Source organism: Mesocricetus auratus, unplaced genomic scaffold (assembly GCF_017639785.1).
Source record: "Mesocricetus auratus isolate SY011 unplaced genomic scaffold, BCM_Maur_2.0 Super-Scaffold_100010, whole genome shotgun sequence".
Lineage (NCBI taxonomy): Eukaryota > Metazoa > Chordata > Mammalia > Rodentia > Cricetidae > Mesocricetus > Mesocricetus auratus.
In genome coordinates, this window is record NW_024429194.1 from 49,310,218 (window position 1) to 49,331,308 (window position 21,091).

Here is a 21,091-nt window from a genome sequence, read left to right on the forward strand (position 1 = left end):
TCTGGATTTTATATTCACTGTCATGAAGGAATATGGCTTTGTTTCTTGTTTTTAAAGTGACTCACACAGAAATCGCTACTTAAACCCTCCACTTTATTGTTTATTTGAGGTGTAGTTTTGCTTTTCATGGTGACCCACTTACTGCTGTCTTTCTGGACTCTGTGCTGTTTCATCGACCTTTTAGTCTATTCTATTCCTGAAACCTTTAATGGTTGTGGTGTCTAGTCATGTAATGCTATATGTTTAGCTAGCAGAGCCATGGGTTCAGTCTCAGGGTTGAATAGGTTTTGGTTCACTCCTTATTACTGGTTTTTATGAATGCTTATTTCTGTATTTCTAGATAAACCTTAAAATCAAAGTTTTCAAAGCTCTTGTTGGCATCATTGATTGGAATTATACTTAGTATATACATTAATTTATGAGAAAATTGTTATCTTTATATACGATGTCTTCCTACCTATGGACTATGTTTCTTTTTATTCAAATATGCTTTGTTTGAAAAAGTTTGTCAGTAGTCTAAATGTTTGTTCACACCAGCACTGCATATTTTTTCTTAATTTTATTTCCAGAGATTTAGTTTTTGTTGGCTGTTGTCAGTAGGATCTACCATTCTACTGCATTTTCTAATGGACTATTGAGCATGAATATAACTCCATGGCTGAATCCTGTTTCTTTCTTCTTCCTTCCTTCCTTCCTTCCTTCCTTCCTTCCTTCCTTCCTTCCTTCCTTCCTTCCTTCCTTTCTTTATTGCTTTTTTTAATTTAGGGTTTTTCTGTGCAGTCCTAGCTATCTTGAAACTCATTTTGTAGATCAAGCTGGCCTCGAACTCACAGAGATCCACCTGCATCTGCCTCCCGAGTGCTGGGATTAAAGGCGTGTGCCACAACCTGGCTAGTTGAACTTTTTTTTTTTAAAAAAGAACACAGTAGCAACTTGAAATTCAGAGTAAAACCCGGTCAAAAGAACAGCCCCATTTGGCTGTTCTGTTCACTCATAAAATGCACTGACCTTAAATGACTGTATCCCTTGTGGTATGGTCAAAGGAAAGTCTTCCAGAACATGTAAGAGTTTCTTGGAGATGTCAGGGTATCCACGGGGATCCTGGAACAAAGATGCATAGTTTTTTACTTCCTGTGGAGATTTAGTTGAGAGACAGGATTTTAAATGTCTGTTGCTGTGTGGTCTTCTGGCTTTTGTTTTTATTGCTTTGGGGAAGTTTGAGTGAACTTAGGGAGAACTTTGGGTTTCATTCAGTATGAGCCTCAGAAATGTAGCTTGCAAGCAGAACTATGGTTAGGTTAGCACATGGTGTTCCCCTAAGCTGGAGAAGCATGTAGAACTCTCTTCCCACAACTTTACCCTCATCTTTAACTGCTTCCACACATCTAAGTAGAATTTGAAGAGAAAGCTGATGGTAAGAGTTCGCCGGTATTCCACCATTCCTCCAGGGGCTGATGCTGGCAGGGAGATTTCTTCTAGAACCATCCTGCAAGCTTCAGTCAACATCTCTTCATCCCAACACCTAGGCACATGGAGAGGAATGTAACCAGTTAAGTATGGGTGGGGTCAAACAAGCATCCGATATTCACCTGTTGTGGAATATTATTTTAACTAGGCAAATATGTGTTAGGTTTTTTATGCTGCAGAATATTACTTTAACTGTGTAAAAATGTGTTACGTTTGTTTATGCTGCTTTTATTTAATGATGTAAGGATATGTGTTTAATTATGTAAAGATTATGTTGCATCTGTTTAACCTTGCCTGCCTACGGGACCTGATTAGTCTAAAGAGCTGAATGGCCAATAGCTAGGTGGAGAAAGAATAGGTGGGGCTGGCGGGCAAAGAGAGTAAATCGGAGGAGAAACCAGAGGAAGAAGATGAGAGGAGAGAACCAAGGAGACAACAGCCAGAAGACACAAGAAGCAGGACAAGTAAGATGTACAGAAGCAAGAAAGGTAAAAAGCTCCGAGGCAAAAGATACATAAAGAGAAACAGGTCAATTTAAGTTAAATGAGTAGCCAGAAACGTGCCTAAGCTAGGCTGAGCCACAAAACTGATAGTAAGTCTCTGTGTCTTGATCTGGGAGCTGGTTGATGGCCCCCCCAAAAAGCCTGGTTCACTTGCCAAAGTAAACCTAAAATCTAAACAAGGTTGCTCAAATTTATGTTCTCACGCAGGAATATCCTATCACGAAGCAACGTCTTTGTGCATGCTGTTTTTCTTGTGCTCTCTCCAAAGTGTTATACACCATAGAGAGACGGCACAGCCCCTTCCTTGACAATCATGTCAGTTGCCACTACTCAAAGGACAAACGTTTGTAAGTCACCTTCCGATCAGCTGCTGGCAGGATCTCTTTGCACTGACTGTAGTGGCGCCCATCCCTCCATATAAGATGCTGAAGTCTGTAATGGTGCTTGTGTCCTCTTTGAAAACGACCCTCATCCCAGCGTTCACTACTGCAAGGGCATTTTGCTGACGTGGGGCCTGTCTGAAAGCTGACACAAACTCCCACTGGAAAATGAGAAGAATGATTGTTTATTTAGAAATATTTCAAGTCTATAACAGTCTTAAGACCAGAACTATCTGTCTGTCTGTCTGTCTATCTATCTATCTATCTATCTATCTATCTATCTATCTATCTATCTATCCTTTACCTATATGCATGGATTCACCAGTGACTAGTCACATACGCCTACTCTTAAGATTACCCCCATGCCCCCACACACTCAGTCTTAGTTGAAATGAATCATTGACACCATGATGATTCATTGCTAAATGTTTCTATAAGTAACTCCTAAAATACAAGGGCTTTCTCCTCTATAGCTCCATGTCAACAGTATTATCAACAGCAAGCCTTATTAGCAGGTAACGATACAGTGCTATTATCTAATACAGTCCATAGTCACATTTCTACATGCGTGCAAGCAGGACCCCACCTGCCTTTGGCGGTGAAGGTGGCATCATCACCACTCCCATAGTTTCTTTGTCCTGGGAGAGTATTGAGCTTTGTTCTTTCACAACACTCAATTTGGGGAACCATAGAATGCATGTGGACTGTCCCTTACTAGGTTTATCTGATTCTCTCTTTATGAACTGATTTAGGTTGAACTTTCTGGGGGTGACAGGAACACAATGTGGGTGATGCAGTATGGGATGTGCTTTTCTTTTTAACTTCAGGGTCATCCTACTCACTAAGATATCCTCTCTAGAACAGGTGAATCCTGGAAGAGGCTCCATGCTTAGAACAACATTTCTCTTCTCATTTGGCAAAACTTATTTTGATACCTGAGACCCTTTGAAGCTAGCCACAGGGTTCTGCATGTTGGGATCTGCTGATCAATCAATGAAAGCAAATCCTTAATTTTACTGCTCTAATTTATTCGGCCTCAGCTCTGAACTTTAGCTAAAACTACAATCTGTGAGCCCTGGCAGAGAGAAGATAACTATTAATGTTTTTGGTAAATGGAAGTGACTATCAGTCTGCCCTTGGCATTCTCTCTACTTAGAAGCCTCTCAATAACTGGTGGGTGAATGAATGACACCGCGGGCAAGTGTCCACAAAATGAGAACGCTTGGCAGTGACCACCACTTTTCAGTTTTTGCTTGAACTTCTCTCAAGAACAAAGCCTATGAGATGATAGTTACCAACAACATTTGCCCAAGTTTCTGGACAGCAAACAGATATTGTTATTGGACAGAAAGTGAGCCAGAGCTATAGCTCTCCATCAACGACCTGAGATGCTGAGAGCATCCTCGTATAACCAGAGCTCATGAATGCATCATACACTTCTCTGTAATCATCATGAATTTAAAGAAAACACTAATCTGGTACAGTAAGGACAAACAATGTGGAGATGATTATTCTTCTTAGCTCTTCTGAGGCTGGTGGCAGCTTGTGGTCCCGTTTTCACCAATCTTTCACCACAAATCTTGGCTGAAATGATAAAGCCTCTGTGGAGTGCAATCTCCTCACCTACACATTCAGGACATTGACTGACTTTGTGGATCCAAGTGTCCTGATCCTGAAGCTGTGAGATGTTGTTGAAGGAGCTGGCTATGTCTAATCTGGAATTATCTGCATCTCTGCATGCATAAGGAATTTGATACAAACTCTATGCTTCTCTACACCAAGGCCAATTCAGGATAAAAGTCAAAGATGCCAGTGGCTGCTGTGAACCTGTGACCTCATACCTTCCCAGAGAGGGGCATGAAAACTGAGATGAGCACTTGGTCTGCCTTCAGGCTTGCATCTGGTAGTCGGGCAAGAAATCGATCATCCAGAGGGATTTGCTGTGCTCCTTCTACCAAAGGAAAAGCATTTCATCAAAGGACTATAGCATTGTGACTCTTTTATTGATAATATCCAATAGTATTCTTATTCTAAAAACAAATTCCAAGCTGGGCAGTGGTGACGCATGCCTTTAATGCCAGCACTCAGGAGGTGAGGCAGGCAGATCTCTGTGAGTTCAAGACCAGCCTGGACTTCTATAAAGTGAGTTCCAGGACAGTTAAGACAACACCGACAAACTCTATCTCAAAAAACAAAACTAAACAAAAGTTCCAAGATGGGAATTAAAAGGAAAAATAGCTGCCTGCAACATCATGCTACCCCATGATCCGGTTCTCACCTGGAAAACGGTCTTCTCCCTGAAGTAGCAGGATCATCCAGTGTGTGGGAAACTCTGCCTAGCTTACAGTGTGTGAATTAAGGGGCAGGAAAACCTGAATCAGTGTGTACATGTGGACACAGTGCCAGATAGTGTGTGTGTGTGATTGACAGAGAATGCATGAATGAGAGGGGTGGGGTATACTGTGAATGTCTGAATGGATATGGTCAGCACGAGGACATAATTCCTGAGGACAGTGACATCAATAGGTGAAATATGGATAATGTCAGCCATGTCCATCAACACATGAAACAACCATAAAGTCATGTGATTATTTCAAACCCAAATCCTAAAACACGAACCCAGAAATAAACATTAAACCAGAGAAAGCTACCTGGGGAAGGTGACATATTTCTTTTATTGTGACATTTTGAAACTCTTGCTGGGGGGGTATTCATTCTGAGCCTGGGTGAGGATGAATCTTTTTGTCTTTGAAGGTGGGTGTGATCTGTGCCCAGGGGTAACAGACATTCTGGAGCAGGATTGATGGAAAGGGTTTTGGGTCAAATTAACGAATATACTTTTGGTCAAAAGTTAAGTGAAAATAGACTGATTTTTCTTGTGTAATGTGTAGCCCAACAAGAGTTTTCTTTTGTTCTTTGTCTTACCACACAGGGACTACTTTCCTGTCCTGTCCTGTTGGAACCTCCCTTTCAAATGTTTATTCTGCAAGGTGAGCATCAATGATGATTTACTTAGCAACCCTTGACATCATGAAGGGTATCACGTGATCATCATGGATCCTCTTCTGTGGATTCTGCTATAGAATTTCCTGTGATGGGACCCATGTGGCACTGGTTGTCCAGCTCAATGGTAGTAGAGTGTTTGATTAGCCCTGAGACTCAAGGCCTTGAGTTTGATCCAAACACACACACACACACACACACACACACACACACACACACACATACACACAGACCACACACAGATGTACATACATGCATGCACACCCACATGCACACGTGTAATACACACACACACACACACATACACACAGACCACACACAGATGTACATACATGCATGCACACCCACATGCACACGTGTAATACACACACACACACACACACACACACACACACACACACACAGTGCCTGCTTTTGCCCTGGTCTCTGACACTAAGCTCTAGAGCCCTTGGCAGGAGAGCTCGCAGATTGTTTGGCGTTAGTGTGTGCCTATTGATTCTGTTTGCTGGTACAAAATTCTTAGGCCTGAGCGATTTTCTCAGAGGTAAGAGCATCTGACTTCTAAACTCCATGGGATTTCTTGCGTGAGGGAAGCATCCTTTTTATTAATGAAGTGACTCTTCGCGGGTATTTGAATGGCCTCAGGATAGGAGCTGGTTGCCAGGAGAACCAACCATGTGATCATAGGATTGATACTTTAGCAAACACAAGTGGGTTCTTCATATCTAGCCTGGGTCCAGATGATGGAACATGCGGAGAAGACTGGAGAGTAGTTGGCTTGGAGAGGACTTAGAAGCTCTGTGTCCTTTCCCCTAAGTATTTTCCTGTGATAGCTTAACCTGACCCATATTTATATGATGGGAAAACACAGTTGTGGTGGTTTTAAAGAAAGTGACCCACAAAGGGAGTGGCCTATTAAAAAGTGTGGCCTTGTTGAAGGAAGTGTGTTACTGTGGGGGCAAGCTTGGAGGCTTTTTTTCAAGTTTCATTCAGTGTAACATAGAGTTTACTTCCTGTTGCCTTCTGATCAAGATGCAGCCAGCACCATGTCTGCCTGCATGCTGCCATGCTCCCACCATGATAATGAACTGAACCTCTGAAACTGTAAGCCGCCACCTCAGTTGGATGTTTCCTTAATAAGAGTTGCCATGCTCATGGTCTCTTCACAACAATAGAAACCCTAAGACAACAGTAAAGTGATTGCTTGAGTTTTGGGAGTCATTGTAGCAAAATAATAGAAACAAACAATGGGGTCATGGAAACCCTGATTTTGGTCAGAAGTCCCAGAGACCCAATTTGAGGTTGTCTGAAATGGGGACAGTCTTGTAATCAAGTCCTCAGCATGTGCAAAGTGACCCTAAGTTGAGGTCAGAGTCAGAATCAAGCTGACTTCAGTTCAAGTCTGCTGGAGAATGGCTGGGTGTGTGATCCTGGCCACATCTGGGATCAAAAGTGTCCTGTGACAAGTGGGATGTCTAGCTTTAGAGGAAGTAAAGGATTGCTTTAAAACCTAAATATACAAGCACAGGACAAGGTGAATCATATCACCAGGTAGACAAAACCACCATGAGGGTAAAACACTGCTCTATACCATTCAGTGTCTGTAACATGAGCCAACTACAGTGCTCTGACTTTTGATGATCATCTGTGTCTGGTGACAAAAGCAACTTTGGGGAGAAAGGGGTTATTTTGACTCACTGTTCAAAGGTCCAGTCCATCGTGGGGGTGGGTGACGGCAAGGTGACAGGCATGGGGGAGGGGGCTGAAACAGCTGATCACATTGCACCTACACTGTCAGCAGGGCAGACAACAGGGTGCACCCCTGCTTAGCTGTTTCCTCCTTCTGCAGTTCAGGACCCAAGGCCAAGGAGTGCTGTGGCCCACAGTTAGGGTGGGTCATGCCATCCCAATTAACCTAACCAAGACAACAACTCACAGGCATGCCCAGCTGCTAACCTACTCTAGAAAACTCCTTACAGGTGTTCCTAAAGAGTGGTCTCTTGTTGACTACACGTCAGGTTGACAACTAATGATACCTAACACAATCGGAGAATAAGTCAAATGGAGGTGGATTTATTGACAATTCGCAATTTCCAGAAGTGTGTAATTTTGCTATCTTCCTGATGTGTGTGCTTCTAGGGTTTTCCACAACAAAATGAGACATCGGCACTCTGTCGAATAGTGTAAATGATGAGTGCCTTTCACCCCATATCTCTATGCTCAGTGTCTGGGAAACTCTCCTCTTCACTAGAAGGAACCCAGTAACTCACCTACTGAAGCAACATTGAGGATGCAATTGCCCACACCCAAAATAGGGTTGAGGTCAGAGGTCGGCAGTCTGCTGATAATATGTCCACCTAAGGACTAAAAAAAAATTTAGTAAGTAACCCATTGCTTTCGTTGTTGAGTGCTGAATAGACAGAGGATGGCATTACTTTTCAGGATAATTCAGCAATTAGAATAGAACATGCCAGCATGGTTCCATGTTCTTTTGAAAATTCTGAGATATTTACAGCAATGACTTGTCATTTTATTGTAATTACTTACAAAAGAAAGCCAGTATCAGAGAGGGAGGACTGATGATCAAAGGGATTAAGACTGGGCTGGTTGAACCCCCAGAAACAGCTGACCAGACAAAGGTTAACTCTTGAATCCCAGGCATCAGCCTGGGAATCCAGCATGGGACTGATCAAGACCCCCTGAATCTGGGTGTCAGTGAGGAGGCCTAGGTAATCTATTGAGCCTTGGACAGCAGATCAGTACCCATCCCAAGTATACACACGGTCTCTAGACTCCCATAGAACAATGTGAGGTGCACTCTCACCCTGAACTCTTGGGGAAGGGTCTAGGCCCTGCCCTATATGAAATGACAGACTATGGACACCCCCATGGAGGGCCTCACCCTCCCTGGGGGAAAGAGGGGATAACGGGGGGGGGGATGGGGGGGGAGGGCACGGGAGGAGGGGAGGGAAAGGGAGAGGGACCTCGTACTGACTTGTGAAGCAACCTTGTTTCTTATCTAAATTTAAAATGGAAAATAAAAAAAATATTAATAAAAAAAAAAAGAAAGTAGGACCATGAAAGCCACTTCAATCAAGGAGGGGCTGAAGTTGGGATTTATGGATGAGGTCATTATTCTGGAGCTATGCATGTGTAGCTTGAGTGACAGCAGACAGGAAATGGTTGAACAAAGCCACCAGATTGCTTATAAGTATTGGTGGGAGGGTGGGACTATGAGTGTGGGGGCCATAGTAGGGGCCAGGTGTGTTTAGCATGATGAAGTTGTTGAGGCCTTAAGTGTTTGAAGGAAGAGACTGGCTAACACCTTGAGATGGGTGGCATCTGCAGGGTTGCAGGGTGGAAAAAGTTTGTCTCCTTCGAGCCAAGCCTTATGGGACCCATCCTGGCTGGCAGCATACTGAGAGATTCTGGTGAGATATGGCATGGGAAATGTGGCCTGTGACAGGCCCCTGTGCTCTGAGCAATCTACCTCCCCGGAAAAACCACTGAGGGTTCCACCAGTGAAGAATGCACATCAGATGGTGAACTACAGATGAGACGACCAATAAGGATACTACAGGCATCCCAAAACAGGCAACTCAGAATACGAATATTATGAGATCCAGATAGACATCCAAAACACAAATCCACTGTGGTAGTCTGGATGAAAATGGCCCCATAGGCTCACTGTGAACCTCATTAGGAAGTGTGGCCGTGTCTGAGTAGGAATGACCTTGTTAAATGATGTGTGTCACTGAGGCAGGCTTTGAGATCTCAGATGCTCAAGCCAGGCCTAGTGTCTCACTGTCGCTTACTGTTGCCTGTGGCCCCAGATGCAGAACTGCAATACTATGTCTGCCTGCACTCTGTCATGCTTCCTGTCATCATGATAATGGACTGAACCTCTGACACTGTAGGCCAGCCCTAATTAAATGTTTACCTTCATCAGAGTTGCCATGGTCATGGTCTCTTGTCACAGCAATAAAATCCTAACACACCCACAGTCATCAGAGAAGATTTAGATTGGACTGGAGAAACAATCAAGCAATTCTTTTATTGTTATGATGAGTATCAAACTCAGGACCTCATACGTGCAAGGTGGATGATCTACCACTGAGCTAACCCTGTCTTTCATATAGAGAGATGGAGGGCTAGCAATGATACTCTGCTCTACATTACTTACTGTTGATGTTACTCATGTGGCCATTGTATTTGTAGTTATTATTTTAATCTTCATATTACAGAGGCAGTATAGGACCATAGGAGATGTAGAGCTAACTGTGTGGCTCTCACTCATATCTGTGACCAGGTTAGTTATTTTCAACAAGCCCATCTTTATAAGATAACAAGTCCAAGAGCCTCTTTGGGGGCTGTCAGGATTGGATAGACACATCCTTAACAGAAAATTGCAGAAGTATCCAAGTCATGGGGAATGAATCAGGAGACACCATCTCTGCATTTAACCTGGCCATTTAAGTGGCTTACTCCGCAGGTATCTGATGCAGGTAACCTTTCATTTGGTCATGCGGAAAACACAGGTGGCTACAGCTGGAAAGAGAAATAGTGACTAATGCCATTTTTCCCTACCCAGAGGAAGGTGAAGAGAACCTACAGCCATGTTCCTGATCTGCTGCCCAGCCAGGGTCCTGAGATGCTTCAGGAGAGCGCGGTACATCTGTGTCCTCTCCTCGGGGAGCCTGGAGACCACATCAGTCAAGATGTCCTTTACCTGCGTCAGGCTGAGACCAGCGCCCAGCGTCAGCCCTGAAAGGGAGACAGCTTTGTTAATATTCTGTAAGCCTGGCAATGAGGGGGAGAGTGAGAGAAAGATAGCCAGAGTTGACTATGATGTTGTCTTTTACACTCATAAATATTCCACATATTTATAAACAATCTTATAAGTACAAGGGAGAAACAAAAGCACAAATAATACTTGATCCCTGAAAGGCAACAAAAACATCAGGGCAGTTCACTGCTCTCTGCTATCAAGACATCCCTCACCTAGAGCTAGAAGGCTCTCTGATGCCTCTCCCCCATCACCCCCATCCCAGTACCAGGCACTGTTTTTCTGTCTTTGGTGTTTTGCAAGTGAGGCCCCACCCTCTTGACTAGATGCCTCCTACCTACCTTTTGATCTCAGATCTGCCTGTCCAAGCTGAGTTTAGCCTTGTTACCTTCCCCTCTAACAGCATGGGTCTTTCTTTTGTTGCACTGGTCCTAGCTGTAAACGTTCATGTAGTTTGTGTGACATCTGCCTTCACCATCTGATGATAACTTCATTATGGCAGGGAGAAGACCTGCTTTAGACCACTGTATCTCTGATGCCTTGCACAACCCTTGTTTCCTTGGTTTACTCTAAACCTTTCCCATCTAAAAGTTGAACTTGAATTCCATTCCTTTGTCAACATGCTCCCTCTCATTTTTCTTTATTTGTATGTGCATGTACACCCTTATGTATGTGGGCATAATTGCATTTGTGCCAGCACATGTGTGAAACATGCATTCAGGTAGAGGCAAAGGGGGGATTTTAGAAATGTCTTCCATCAGTCTTACTCCTTGTTCATCGAGGCAAGGTCTCTCAATCACATTCAGAGCTTGCTGATGTGGAAAGTCCTAATAGTCAACTTACTCTGGGTATCATCTGTCCCTGCCTTCTACAGCTGGGATGACAGGCAAACCATCACACCCACTCAGCATGTACATTTCAGGGAATCCAAACTCTGGTCTTCAGGCCTGTGTGGCAAGTGTTTCAACCACTGAGCCGTCTCTCCAGCCCTGCTTTTTTCATTTCTATTATTTACTACCAAACCTGTATTTGTTTTTATGTGATCAGTTTTCTATCATTCTCAGGTTAACCATTATCTTTAAAGACGCTCTAAACAAATTCTGACCTGCTTCATTCATTAAGTAACTGATTCTGAGCTGTGTGCAACATCCTGGGCAAAGAATACAGATGAGGTCTCCTCTTAAGTGAACGTTTGATAGGGAAAGAGATCACTAGGCAAGTAATAAGTAATGTGATTTCAGCAACAGTAAGTGCTAGGAAGATGTGGAAAGAGGTGTTTGCAAGCACCTCCTGATGACACTTCTGGTCCTTGTGAAGTGTCACCTACCAGCAGCCATGTTTGAAAATCTCGTTGGCAAACCAGAAAGGTGCAGCTAGCACGTCTCTATTTTAACAGAACATCCTGATTCAGTCTCCGTCAGAGTCTCTTTTTATAGAAACATTCCAATGTATAATGGCTTACATGTCCACGAATGCAAATGTTTCACATTCTGTTTTATCAGCGCACACTCGGCAGAGGGAGCTCGTGACTTAGTTTTGGCAAGCTGCACAAAAGGGCTGTGGCCAGAAGAATCTGCAGGAAGCAGGCTCTTGCCTGGCAAGGGTTGCCTGTCTCATGGTGTGAATGGGTGTGGCTGATGCTTCATCTATGTGCAGAATTCCCTTCAGTAAGGTTATGGGTTTTTGCCCAATAGGTTAACTTAGAACAAACAGCCAAACTCATCTAGAAAGACAATACCTGCGCACCTGTCCACCTCTCTACCCTCCATGTTTTTTTAATCCCACATTGAACTCAGGATATCAACTTCCTTGGCCTGTCCTCATTGGGCTGTGATTTATCATTGACTAAACAGAAATCTCTGCCAGTAGAGATTACAAAGCATGGGTCTACTTACAACTCAGCAGCTGTTGAAAGAGAGCTTAGGACATGAGGATCTGTTATTAGCTAGATAAAGACAGAGATAATTAATTCATCTGATTCAGAGCTGTGATGCAACTCAGCAACATTGAAAGCAAGGGTGAAGACAGCAACGCTGACACCTTGTGAGCCTCTGTGTATGGTCTGCAGTTTCCCAGTTTCTCCAAGGACAAGGCTGCTAGGAACATGTGGGTTAGTTAGCATTTCCCCCAGAACAACACATTGTCTTCTGTACTAGTGGCTTCTACAAGACAAAAAGTAGTGTGTGAGTATCTGTGTGTGTGTGTGTGTGTGTGTGTGAGAGAGAGAGACAGAGAGACAGAGAGAGACAAAAACAGAGAGACAGAGACAGAGAGGCAGAGAGAGACAGAGAGGGAGGGAGAGAGAGGAAGAGAGACAGACAGACAGATGAGAGACAGACAGATGAGAGAGAGAGAGAAAAAGAGAGGGAGGTTGGGAGAAAGAAAGAGGTCTACTCTGTAGCCCAGGTTGTCATGGAATTCACTATATAGCCCAGGCTGGCCTCAAATTTGTGGAAACTCTCCTACTTCAATTTCTCAGATGGGAAGGTTACAGATGTGAGCTGCCAACCCAGGCTCAAAAAACAACATTAAAGGAAAAATTCCTTTCTCTCTGTAAACCCATTTGTTAATAGAAAATACACAAGGTGTTGAGAAGAACATGGGCACATATGGTTCTCAATCTAGTGCTTGTAACTTTTTTTTATTACTTTAATTTTAAATAGCTTGCTTCACATGTCAATCCCAGTTCCCTCTCCCTCACCTACTCATGCACCTCCCCTTCCCCCCCAGCCTCCCACCCTATCCCCACTTCCTTCCTCATAGGGGATATCCAGAGTCTGTCATTTCACTCAGGGCAGGGTCCAGGCACTCCCCTAATAGTCCAGGCTGACAGGGCATCCCTCTTTGTGTTATGGACACAGGAAGTCCATTTGTATGCCAGGGATAAACACTGATCTACTGCCCAGGGCCCCATAGGTAACCCAGGCCTCCTCCGTGACTCTAACACTCAGGGGGTCTGGATCAGTCCCATGCTGGCCTCCCAGCTCTCAGTCTAGGTTCCAGGAGCTCCCCCTTGTTCAGATCAGCTGTCTCTGCTGGTTTTGCCAACCCATTATTTGTCAATTTGCTCATTGCTCCTCTCTCTGTGTAACTGGGTTCCACGGGTTCAGTTCAGTGTTTAACTGTGGGTGTTTGCCTCTGCTTCCATCAGTCATTGGATGAAGGTTCTAGGATGGCATATAGTGTAGACGTCAAGTTCATTATCAGGAATGGACATTTAGGGTGGTCTCTCCACTATTGCTTAGCTTGCTAGTTGGTGTCATCCCTTTAGATCACTAGAGGTCTCTCTGGTGCCAGATCTCTCTTCTAACCTATAACTCCCTCTGCTGTGGTATTTCTCATCCTATTCTCCCCATATTCTAACCCCCACTCAAACTTCCTCTCCCACATGACCTACTCTCTCTTCCTCTTCTCCCCCCTCTCTTCTTTCCAGCTCCCATTCCCCCCCCCCCACCCCTTCGCCGTATTCCCAATCTGCTCAGGAGATCTTGCCTCATTCCTCTTCTCTGGGGAACCATGCATATCTCTCTTAGGTTCTTTCCTGTTTCTCAGACACTCTGTCAGTGGAAGTGCAGAGACAGAGAGAGACAGACAAGAGAGTGAGAGAGAGTGAGAAAGAGAAAGAGGTCTACTCTGTAGCCCAAGCTGTCATGGAATTCACTATGTAACCCAGGCTGGCTTCAAATTTGTGGAAAACATCTGAGCTGCCAAGCCTGGCTCAAAAAAAAAAAAAACAACATTAAAGGAAAAATCCCTTTCCCTCCCTAAACCCATTTGTTAATAGAAAATATACAAGGTGTTGAGAAGAACATGTGAACATATGGTTCTCAATCTAGTGCTTGTAACTTTTTACCCAAAGTGTGGTGGCTCTTAATTGCTTACTTACACTTGTATTTTTCATTCCTTAAAGTAAATCCCAGATTCTCTTTAATTAAAGTTTAAAAAGCAACAAAACTTCATGATCCTAAAGTAGCACCATTTTGAAAAAAATCTCTTAGCTGAGAAGATTCTACCACAGACTTAAGAAACTATGAACGGCAAATGTCACAGTCATTACATCATCCTCTGAAATGTCCATACACATCTTCTGCTTATGACGTTAACCATGTCTTTCACGGGAAATGTGACTTGACAGCTTATAGGTCTGTGCCTGTAACAAACTCAATGACTTGAAAACTAATTGAAAAATGAATGTTTGCAAATGCTTTTATTCCACTCACACTTCTCACAGAATCGAGTCCTATATTATGAGAAAGAAGCTCTGAGCCTCTCCTTGGTGGATAGCTGCAGCTTTCACTGGAATCCGTTCTGCTGTGATGGAGAAAGGATAACTGCGGGCTCCTGCCTGGGGAAACGCCGTGTGCTACCTAACAGGAGCCAGGTAACCATGTCCTCAGATGCCAGAGAGAAGACAACAGGGAAGGTTCTCTGCAAGGACCTGGGACCATACAAGTAGCAGAAGGAAGCTGGGTGGTGGTAGGGCACACCTTTAATCCCAGCACTCAGGAGGCAGAGGTCAGTGGATCTCTGTGACGTTGGGGCCAGCCTAGTGTACAGAGCTAGTTCCAGGACAGCCAGAGCTACACAGAGAAACCCTGTCTGGATAAACCAACAAACATCATTTGAGGCCCAGTTGAAATTCAAGACAGGATGTGCAAACTTCTTCAGGATTTTCTAAATTTAGAAGATATTCTTTACAAAGAACTAGTTCTGGTTCAACACTGTAGTGCCACTCCCATCTCATGAGCCTGTGGCCTCCTTAGTGTGAAACAGCCTTTGCTTTCTCCAGCCAAACCATCGGCAGCACGTGGGCCTCGTCAGGATAGAAGAGAATGGCACAGGGACCTTGTTAAAGAGATGAGCACATACCTTCCTTTGTATCAGTCACTGTGTGTAATTCCAAGACCCTGGCAGGAGAGATGAGGATTGGGTAGGAAACTTCTTTGAACTTCATATCAAGCCCTAAATGAGAGAAGAATTATCAACACTGGGAATAAAACCAGGCATGCTGGGCCTGGTGGCACATGCCTATAATCCTGGTGGTTCAGGAACGGGCACCCAGCGAGCCTCTGTACCAAAAGTTTAAAAAGTGAAGGGAGCTGAGGATATCGCTCAGTAGGAGAGCTCTTGTCTAAGATGGGTGACATCTCAGGTTCTCTTCCCAGTGCAGCAAGAGGAGGAGGGGAGGGGAGGGGAGGAGGGGAGAGAAAAGGAGGTGGAGAAGAGGAGGAGGAGGAGGAAGGGGAAATGGGGAGGAGGAAGGGGAAGAGAGCAAGGAACAGGGAGACAGGGAGGGGAAGGAGAAGGAGGAGGAAGAGGGGGAGAACACACCAGCTAGATTCCATTTAATTTCTCTTTGCAAATGAGACCATGACCTAGAACTCATTAAAATGAAATAAGACCATGGCAAAGGAAGCCCGTTGCCCTTCTCAGTGGTTTCTCCTTACTCAGGCTGAGTCTGACCACCTATAGATTCATCCTCTGAAACTCAGTAAGATAAAGATGTGTTTTATAAGTTTGTTGGCACCAGAAAAAAATCGTAACTATCCCCCTACCCTGCAATCTAATCACACTCCGTAGTTGGAATGAAAGGCCAAGGTGCTGTGTGAATCAGGAAGGTCACTGTGTAACCAGCTGGCCATCAGCTGGGCCAAAGAAACAAGCCTGTGTCCAGCTGAGGGTCTGCTTTGTGACCGATGCTGCTGCTTTCTCCTCCTTTCAGGAATCTGGGTCTCAGCACAGAAAGGAGGAGCCGCTTCGTGCTACCCACCCAGAGAGGTGTTGCCTATGATGAGCGGAGCGCTGGGGTACTTCATCTTCAGTTCCAGGAGGTCTTTTAGGGTTCCTGGTGCAATCCAGGTAGTCCTCTCCCCACAAAACATCAGAACTCTCTTTTGGGGATCCTCTGCCATCCTCTGTAGTATTTAAATTCAGACAACAATGATGTCAGTGACAAAATACTCAGACTTCATCACAGCTTGCAACTGAACAGGCAGTAACAAAACAAAGACAAGTCATTTATGTCTTAACTCATAATTAATTCCATGGAATATATTTCTTATCTCTTATAACTTAAAAAATGAAGTGGATTTAATGAAGCCTCAGCATAAACAAACAATCTTCTTACATACATGATATTATATCAATTTCCCAATCAAAGAAATGTCTGTAGACCCAACTATCAGTGACAATAGACTATCATCAGGGTATGAAGCACATGTGGGCTGAGGCCTGTGTGGTATCACCAGGCAGAGAAACATGCTGAATGTACCAAGAAACAGGAGACCCAGGCTCTAGTCCCAGCCTGGCAACTAAGTACCCAGATCAATTTAGAAAAACTCTGGACTCTCTTTATGTCTGGCTTGAGGTGTGTGAAAAGTAGGGATGATGTATGAATGCCATTTGGGTCTCCGTGGTCACTGAAGTATGGGGCACAGCTGTTTTGCTGAAGAACAAAAGGCAACCCAACCCCAAATAGCCACAAACCTGTGAAAACCTAGACTGCCAAGCTTATTAAAGCAGTGGGACCTCTCACTGATGTCTAAGGAGTCTTAAGCAGGACTGAGAACTTGAAAAATACTGGTGGGATGTCTTAGTCGTAAACATGGAGAATTTCTTCAGGTTTTCGTCCTTCAATTTCTCTAAAACAAATGGCTGTGATAGGTAGCCATATGTTAACACGAATGAGTGTGAAATAAATATTCACAAGGATAATTTTATGCTTACTCAAGCAGACTTTTAATTTTAGTTTCCTTCCTTTCTTGTCTCTTGTGGACTTCCATGCCCTCTGTTTTGATTTGATACAGGGATCATTTAATATGCTTATACTTTCTGTCTAAAATCATTTCTACCCTACTAAGTGAAATCACATCTGGCATTAATTTACAGTGTGCATGAAAGAATGAGAAAATATGGTAACAACTCATCTAGTTTTACCAAAGAAAAAATATAGCAAGGGCCAAATCAGAGACGTGGTCTTGTCAAAGTGACACAGATCATTAAAGTGAAGACGACATGAACACCAGGGCACCAGGCTCCTTGCTTGGTGTCCCCCGAAACTGGAGTTCTGGACATTTGGAAGAAACATGATTTCAACAATTTCTGCCACTTAATATTAGGCAACCCCATTTCTTAAGCAGCAATTGAATTGCTTAACTTGTTTCAAATGAACTTTGATGATACCCTTGCAAGAATATTTTATGAAAACACGATTGCTCTTTGTGGGAACATCCACGGGGAAGGTCTTTTGGTATAATTTGCATGTTTTAATGGATCATCTCACTGAATAATTTCCTCCTACAGGAATCCTGGCAGAAGGCTGATGGAAACCAGCTGTCACTAAAGGCAGGCTGGTTAAATGAAAGTTTCTCTATCACTGTAAATGCTGCATTCAGTTGTGTCCTCTGTATGTGGAGTAGGAAAAATGACTGGCAGGAGAGTTCTGGGCCCATGGGAAAACTCTGACGCCCAAATGTCCCATAGGCTCTCATCAGGTGAAGCCGGCACTTCTCAGTAGAGTCCAAACACTGCTGGCAGTACCCCAGAACACACTTCAGGGGTTCCACAGTCAAAACTGTTTTGTAATGGAGAATAAAGTGTACGATTTGCCTTCTTCCTTCACGTTGTCTCAGGAGTGTATGGTGGAGTCAAAAAATGCTCCTGGTGCATGTTCTCACACCTGTCTGCAGCCTAAAGCCACGTGCAAACTCAGCTGCTTTCACTTAAGTCATAGAGAGATGTAAAAAAATCCTGAACAATGCCACTGTTGTTACTGAATTTGGTTCCCAGCACCCACACAGTAGCTGACAATCATCCATAATTAGTTCCCGAAGATCTGCCGCCCTCCTCTGGCTTTTATGGGTATTGCACACATGTGGTTGTCATTTTTAAAGACGTAAACAGCACTGAAGCCAAATCAAGCCAAACCACCCCCGTCCCCCCCCAAAAAAACAGCTAAGAACTGTGCAGAGTGGTGGTGCCTGGGCAGTGAAGCAGTGCTCCGCCTTCTCTTGCACAGCAAGCGTGGGCTCACAATCAAGGCAGGGAAGAGGCAAGTGCCCCACTGCAGGAGGCTATCCCATGGGGAAAGAACGGATGAGGGGGACACTGCCCACATTGGAAAGACTGTTCTCAACAAGAGGCTATTTGTCTTTTCTGCATCTAGGTGTCTAGCTTGGAGCCGAATACTTGGGAATCCCCTAATGGAAGTTTGGGAAACAAATACAAAGGAGTCCAAGGGATGCCCAGAAAGTGCTTTGAAACAATGCAAGGAGACAGCTCAGAACCTTGTACCCGTGTGGAGCTGTTGGCTGGTCCTAGTATTACCCTGAATCTCTGTGGATCTTTATTGGTGTTGGGCACCAGAACATATGTACCTTGCACATAGGGTATGACAAAGATTAGGGGCAAGATGAACTTATACATGGACAAAGTCTTTAAACAAATTTAAAAAATGTTTTCATGCCTTTGGCGGGCTACATAACACAAAGTAACCCAGAGGAGCAAACAAGGGCCCAATTGGGGACAACTTGATGGGACACTCTCTCACAAGCACCACAAAACTGAGTAAAGCAGAGGAGAACACACCATTAGTTCAGGTGGGAATATAAGCTCCTGGGTTGGATCCAAGGGCTGAAATTCTTTTTTTTCATATAATTTGGTGTCAACCTGAAGAAGAAAAAAAGATTGTTTTAGTCTCTGTGGCAAAGATTGGTACATGGTTCTTAGCTGTCACGTATTGAATATCTATTTCCTGTTTGAAAAGCCTGGACTGGGGACTGGGATATAAGGGCAGTGGCAGGAGAGGACAGGGGAGGACAGGGGAGGGCAGACAGGGTGTAGAGAACTGGGGAGGGGAGGAGAGGCAAGGGGACTGTGGAGGGCAGGAGAGGGCGGGGGGGGGGGGTCAGGGGAGGGCAGGGTGGGTCAGGGGACAGCTGGAGTGGGGAGGAGAGGCTGCAGAGAGGTTTGGTAGGTAGCAGGAGGAAGCAGGAAGCAGTTAAGAGGCCGCCTTGTGTCCAGCCCCAGGCAGCCCCAGGCGGATTGATTAGAACTTTGTAGTTGTAGAGTTGGAATTTTGCTGATTCAGAGTCAAAATGACCTTGGGCTTTTAGTCTTCTCAACAGTCATTTGTTGCCCACCTTTGGGTCTGACCCAGCGTCCTATTAGGGAAGACTTTGTAAAATATTAAGCAGTCTACTAGCTTCTACCAACCACCAAGCTAAGGTTGTTAGTGCTAGGATTCAAGGCACGGGCCACCACACCCGGCTATGGCTTCTTTCTCTTTTTGTAAAATGTGACTGTAGAATTCCTGTGACGGCTTCCACGGGACCTGTCATTCAGGACGCTGTGCGTCTGTGTTCCCAGACCGTGGCCACTTACATTGGACTCAGACTTAGCTGTTCCTTACTCCCTTTGGAGTAGCAGTTGTGTTTTGCATTTACGGGGAGTTGTGGAGATTGGGTTGTCCCCTGAGTCACTCTGTGCTGTGTAGAACAGTGGATTTCAGAGTGTGCCTTGCTCTTGAGTGACTCCATTTTGAGTGCAACCTCAGGGCAGGACGACACTGTATCTGGTTTGTGCATGCAGACATCACCTCTTCCTACCCAGCAACAAACCGGAAGGCACAGTGTGGTAGCTTATTCAGGGAAGAAAAGATGCCCATTGAGGAAGATTGGGAGCTCATGAAATATTAAAACCATATCAGAAAATTCTGACCTGAGAATTCATCAAACACACTAGAGCAGCAAAGAGCAGCCCCGTCACCTGGGTCACCTGAAATGAGGGCTCCCTCACTGCCACTGAGGGTCTCACTAATCTGTCCACCCCGTGTGTGTACCCGAAGAAACCAACAGTCCACTCTGCTTGACTGGCCCTCTCCTTGGAGTGCCAAATAGGCTGTCAGTCCCTCCACCTGCCTCTACTTGCCTTGAGCCTGGCTTGGCTCTGCCTCCAGCTGCTCTCTAACTGGATTCTTAATAACTTACCTGCAATGGCTCTTTGCACCTGTGCTAGCTGCTGCCTTCACTGCACACACTTTCCAAGTGTAGCCCCTTAATTAAGCCCTTTGTAGCTGTTCTACAACATACATATCTTACTGTGTGGAGTGTGTGAGTTGAGAGTTAACCCGAGCACTCTAGATTTGAATAAAAGAAGCAGCTAGTAGAGTTACTCTACCAAGAGGAACTGGGATTCCTTGGTAAGTGACAGCCAAGGGAGCTGACACCCTGCAGTGTGCCCTTACTTATATCTTACTGGTGTGGGAGACACCAAATGTGGCTTCAAGAAGCCCACTTCCACCTGGCCTCAGGCCACTGATCCCTGAGTCCCTAATCTGGTCCTTTCTTACCGGGTCCCTCCACAGAGGACAAAGAGATCCCAGAGTTAGGGAACATTCCATCCACAGCCAGCAGCCCACTACCTGTTAGCCAGAGGCTTTTGGCACCATGGCCTCAGGATTCCTCTACCCAGGAGCCCCAAATCCACTTGTAGGACCCATGTAAGCCCCTGTGCTCCATTCCTTTCTCACTGAGAGATGTTCCTGTCTCACTAAGGAAAAGTGACTGGGAGTGGGCACAATTTGGACACACAAGCCAGGTATGTGGTCTGTGATGCCAGTGATGTGGGACAGAGCTGGGCACAGAGAGATGAGACTCCAGCTCTTTCTTCTACTTATGCTTCTGCTTTGGGCCTAAGGACACCAGTGGCAGGCCTGACCCTCTGTCAGTGCCCGCAGGAATATTTCACTACACACAGTGGCTGTAGGCTAAAGAGCACACGTTATTCTCTCCACTTTCTGCCTCTCCCTTCTCTAATTCTAGACTCCAAATCAAGTGAGTGTGACTTTTAGAGGAAATTGTGTTTTAATGTAACTACTATATTATCTATGGGAATTCCTTTTTGATTAAACATTTTTGTGTGTATGTGCGATTATAATAAAATCAAGTTGAAGT

The 21,091-nt window shown here is 44.6% G+C and overlaps 1 protein-coding gene across 5 annotated transcripts in view; it reads right to left on the reverse strand.

The window, feature by feature from the left end:
- The window catches only part of LOC101823809 (aldehyde oxidase 3), an 89,667-nt gene that overhangs the window by 53,074 nt on the left and 15,502 nt on the right, over nucleotides 1-21,091 (reverse strand). For all 5 annotated transcript variants that reach the window (XM_040753585.1, XM_040753584.1, XM_040753583.1 and 2 more), the window contains exons 8-16: nucleotides 18,726-18,806; nucleotides 15,910-16,054; nucleotides 15,009-15,101; nucleotides 9,966-10,117; nucleotides 7,624-7,717; nucleotides 4,192-4,301; nucleotides 2,327-2,511; nucleotides 1,360-1,522; nucleotides 1,009-1,101 (exon numbers count right to left, since the gene is read on the reverse strand). In XM_040753585.1, coding sequence (XP_040609519.1) covers nucleotides 1,009-1,101; nucleotides 1,360-1,522; nucleotides 2,327-2,511; nucleotides 4,192-4,301; nucleotides 7,624-7,717; nucleotides 9,966-10,117; nucleotides 15,009-15,101; nucleotides 15,910-16,054; nucleotides 18,726-18,806 — 1,116 coding nt within the window. The remainder of the gene's footprint in view (nucleotides 1-1,008; nucleotides 1,102-1,359; nucleotides 1,523-2,326; nucleotides 2,512-4,191; nucleotides 4,302-7,623; nucleotides 7,718-9,965; nucleotides 10,118-15,008; nucleotides 15,102-15,909; nucleotides 16,055-18,725; nucleotides 18,807-21,091) is intronic.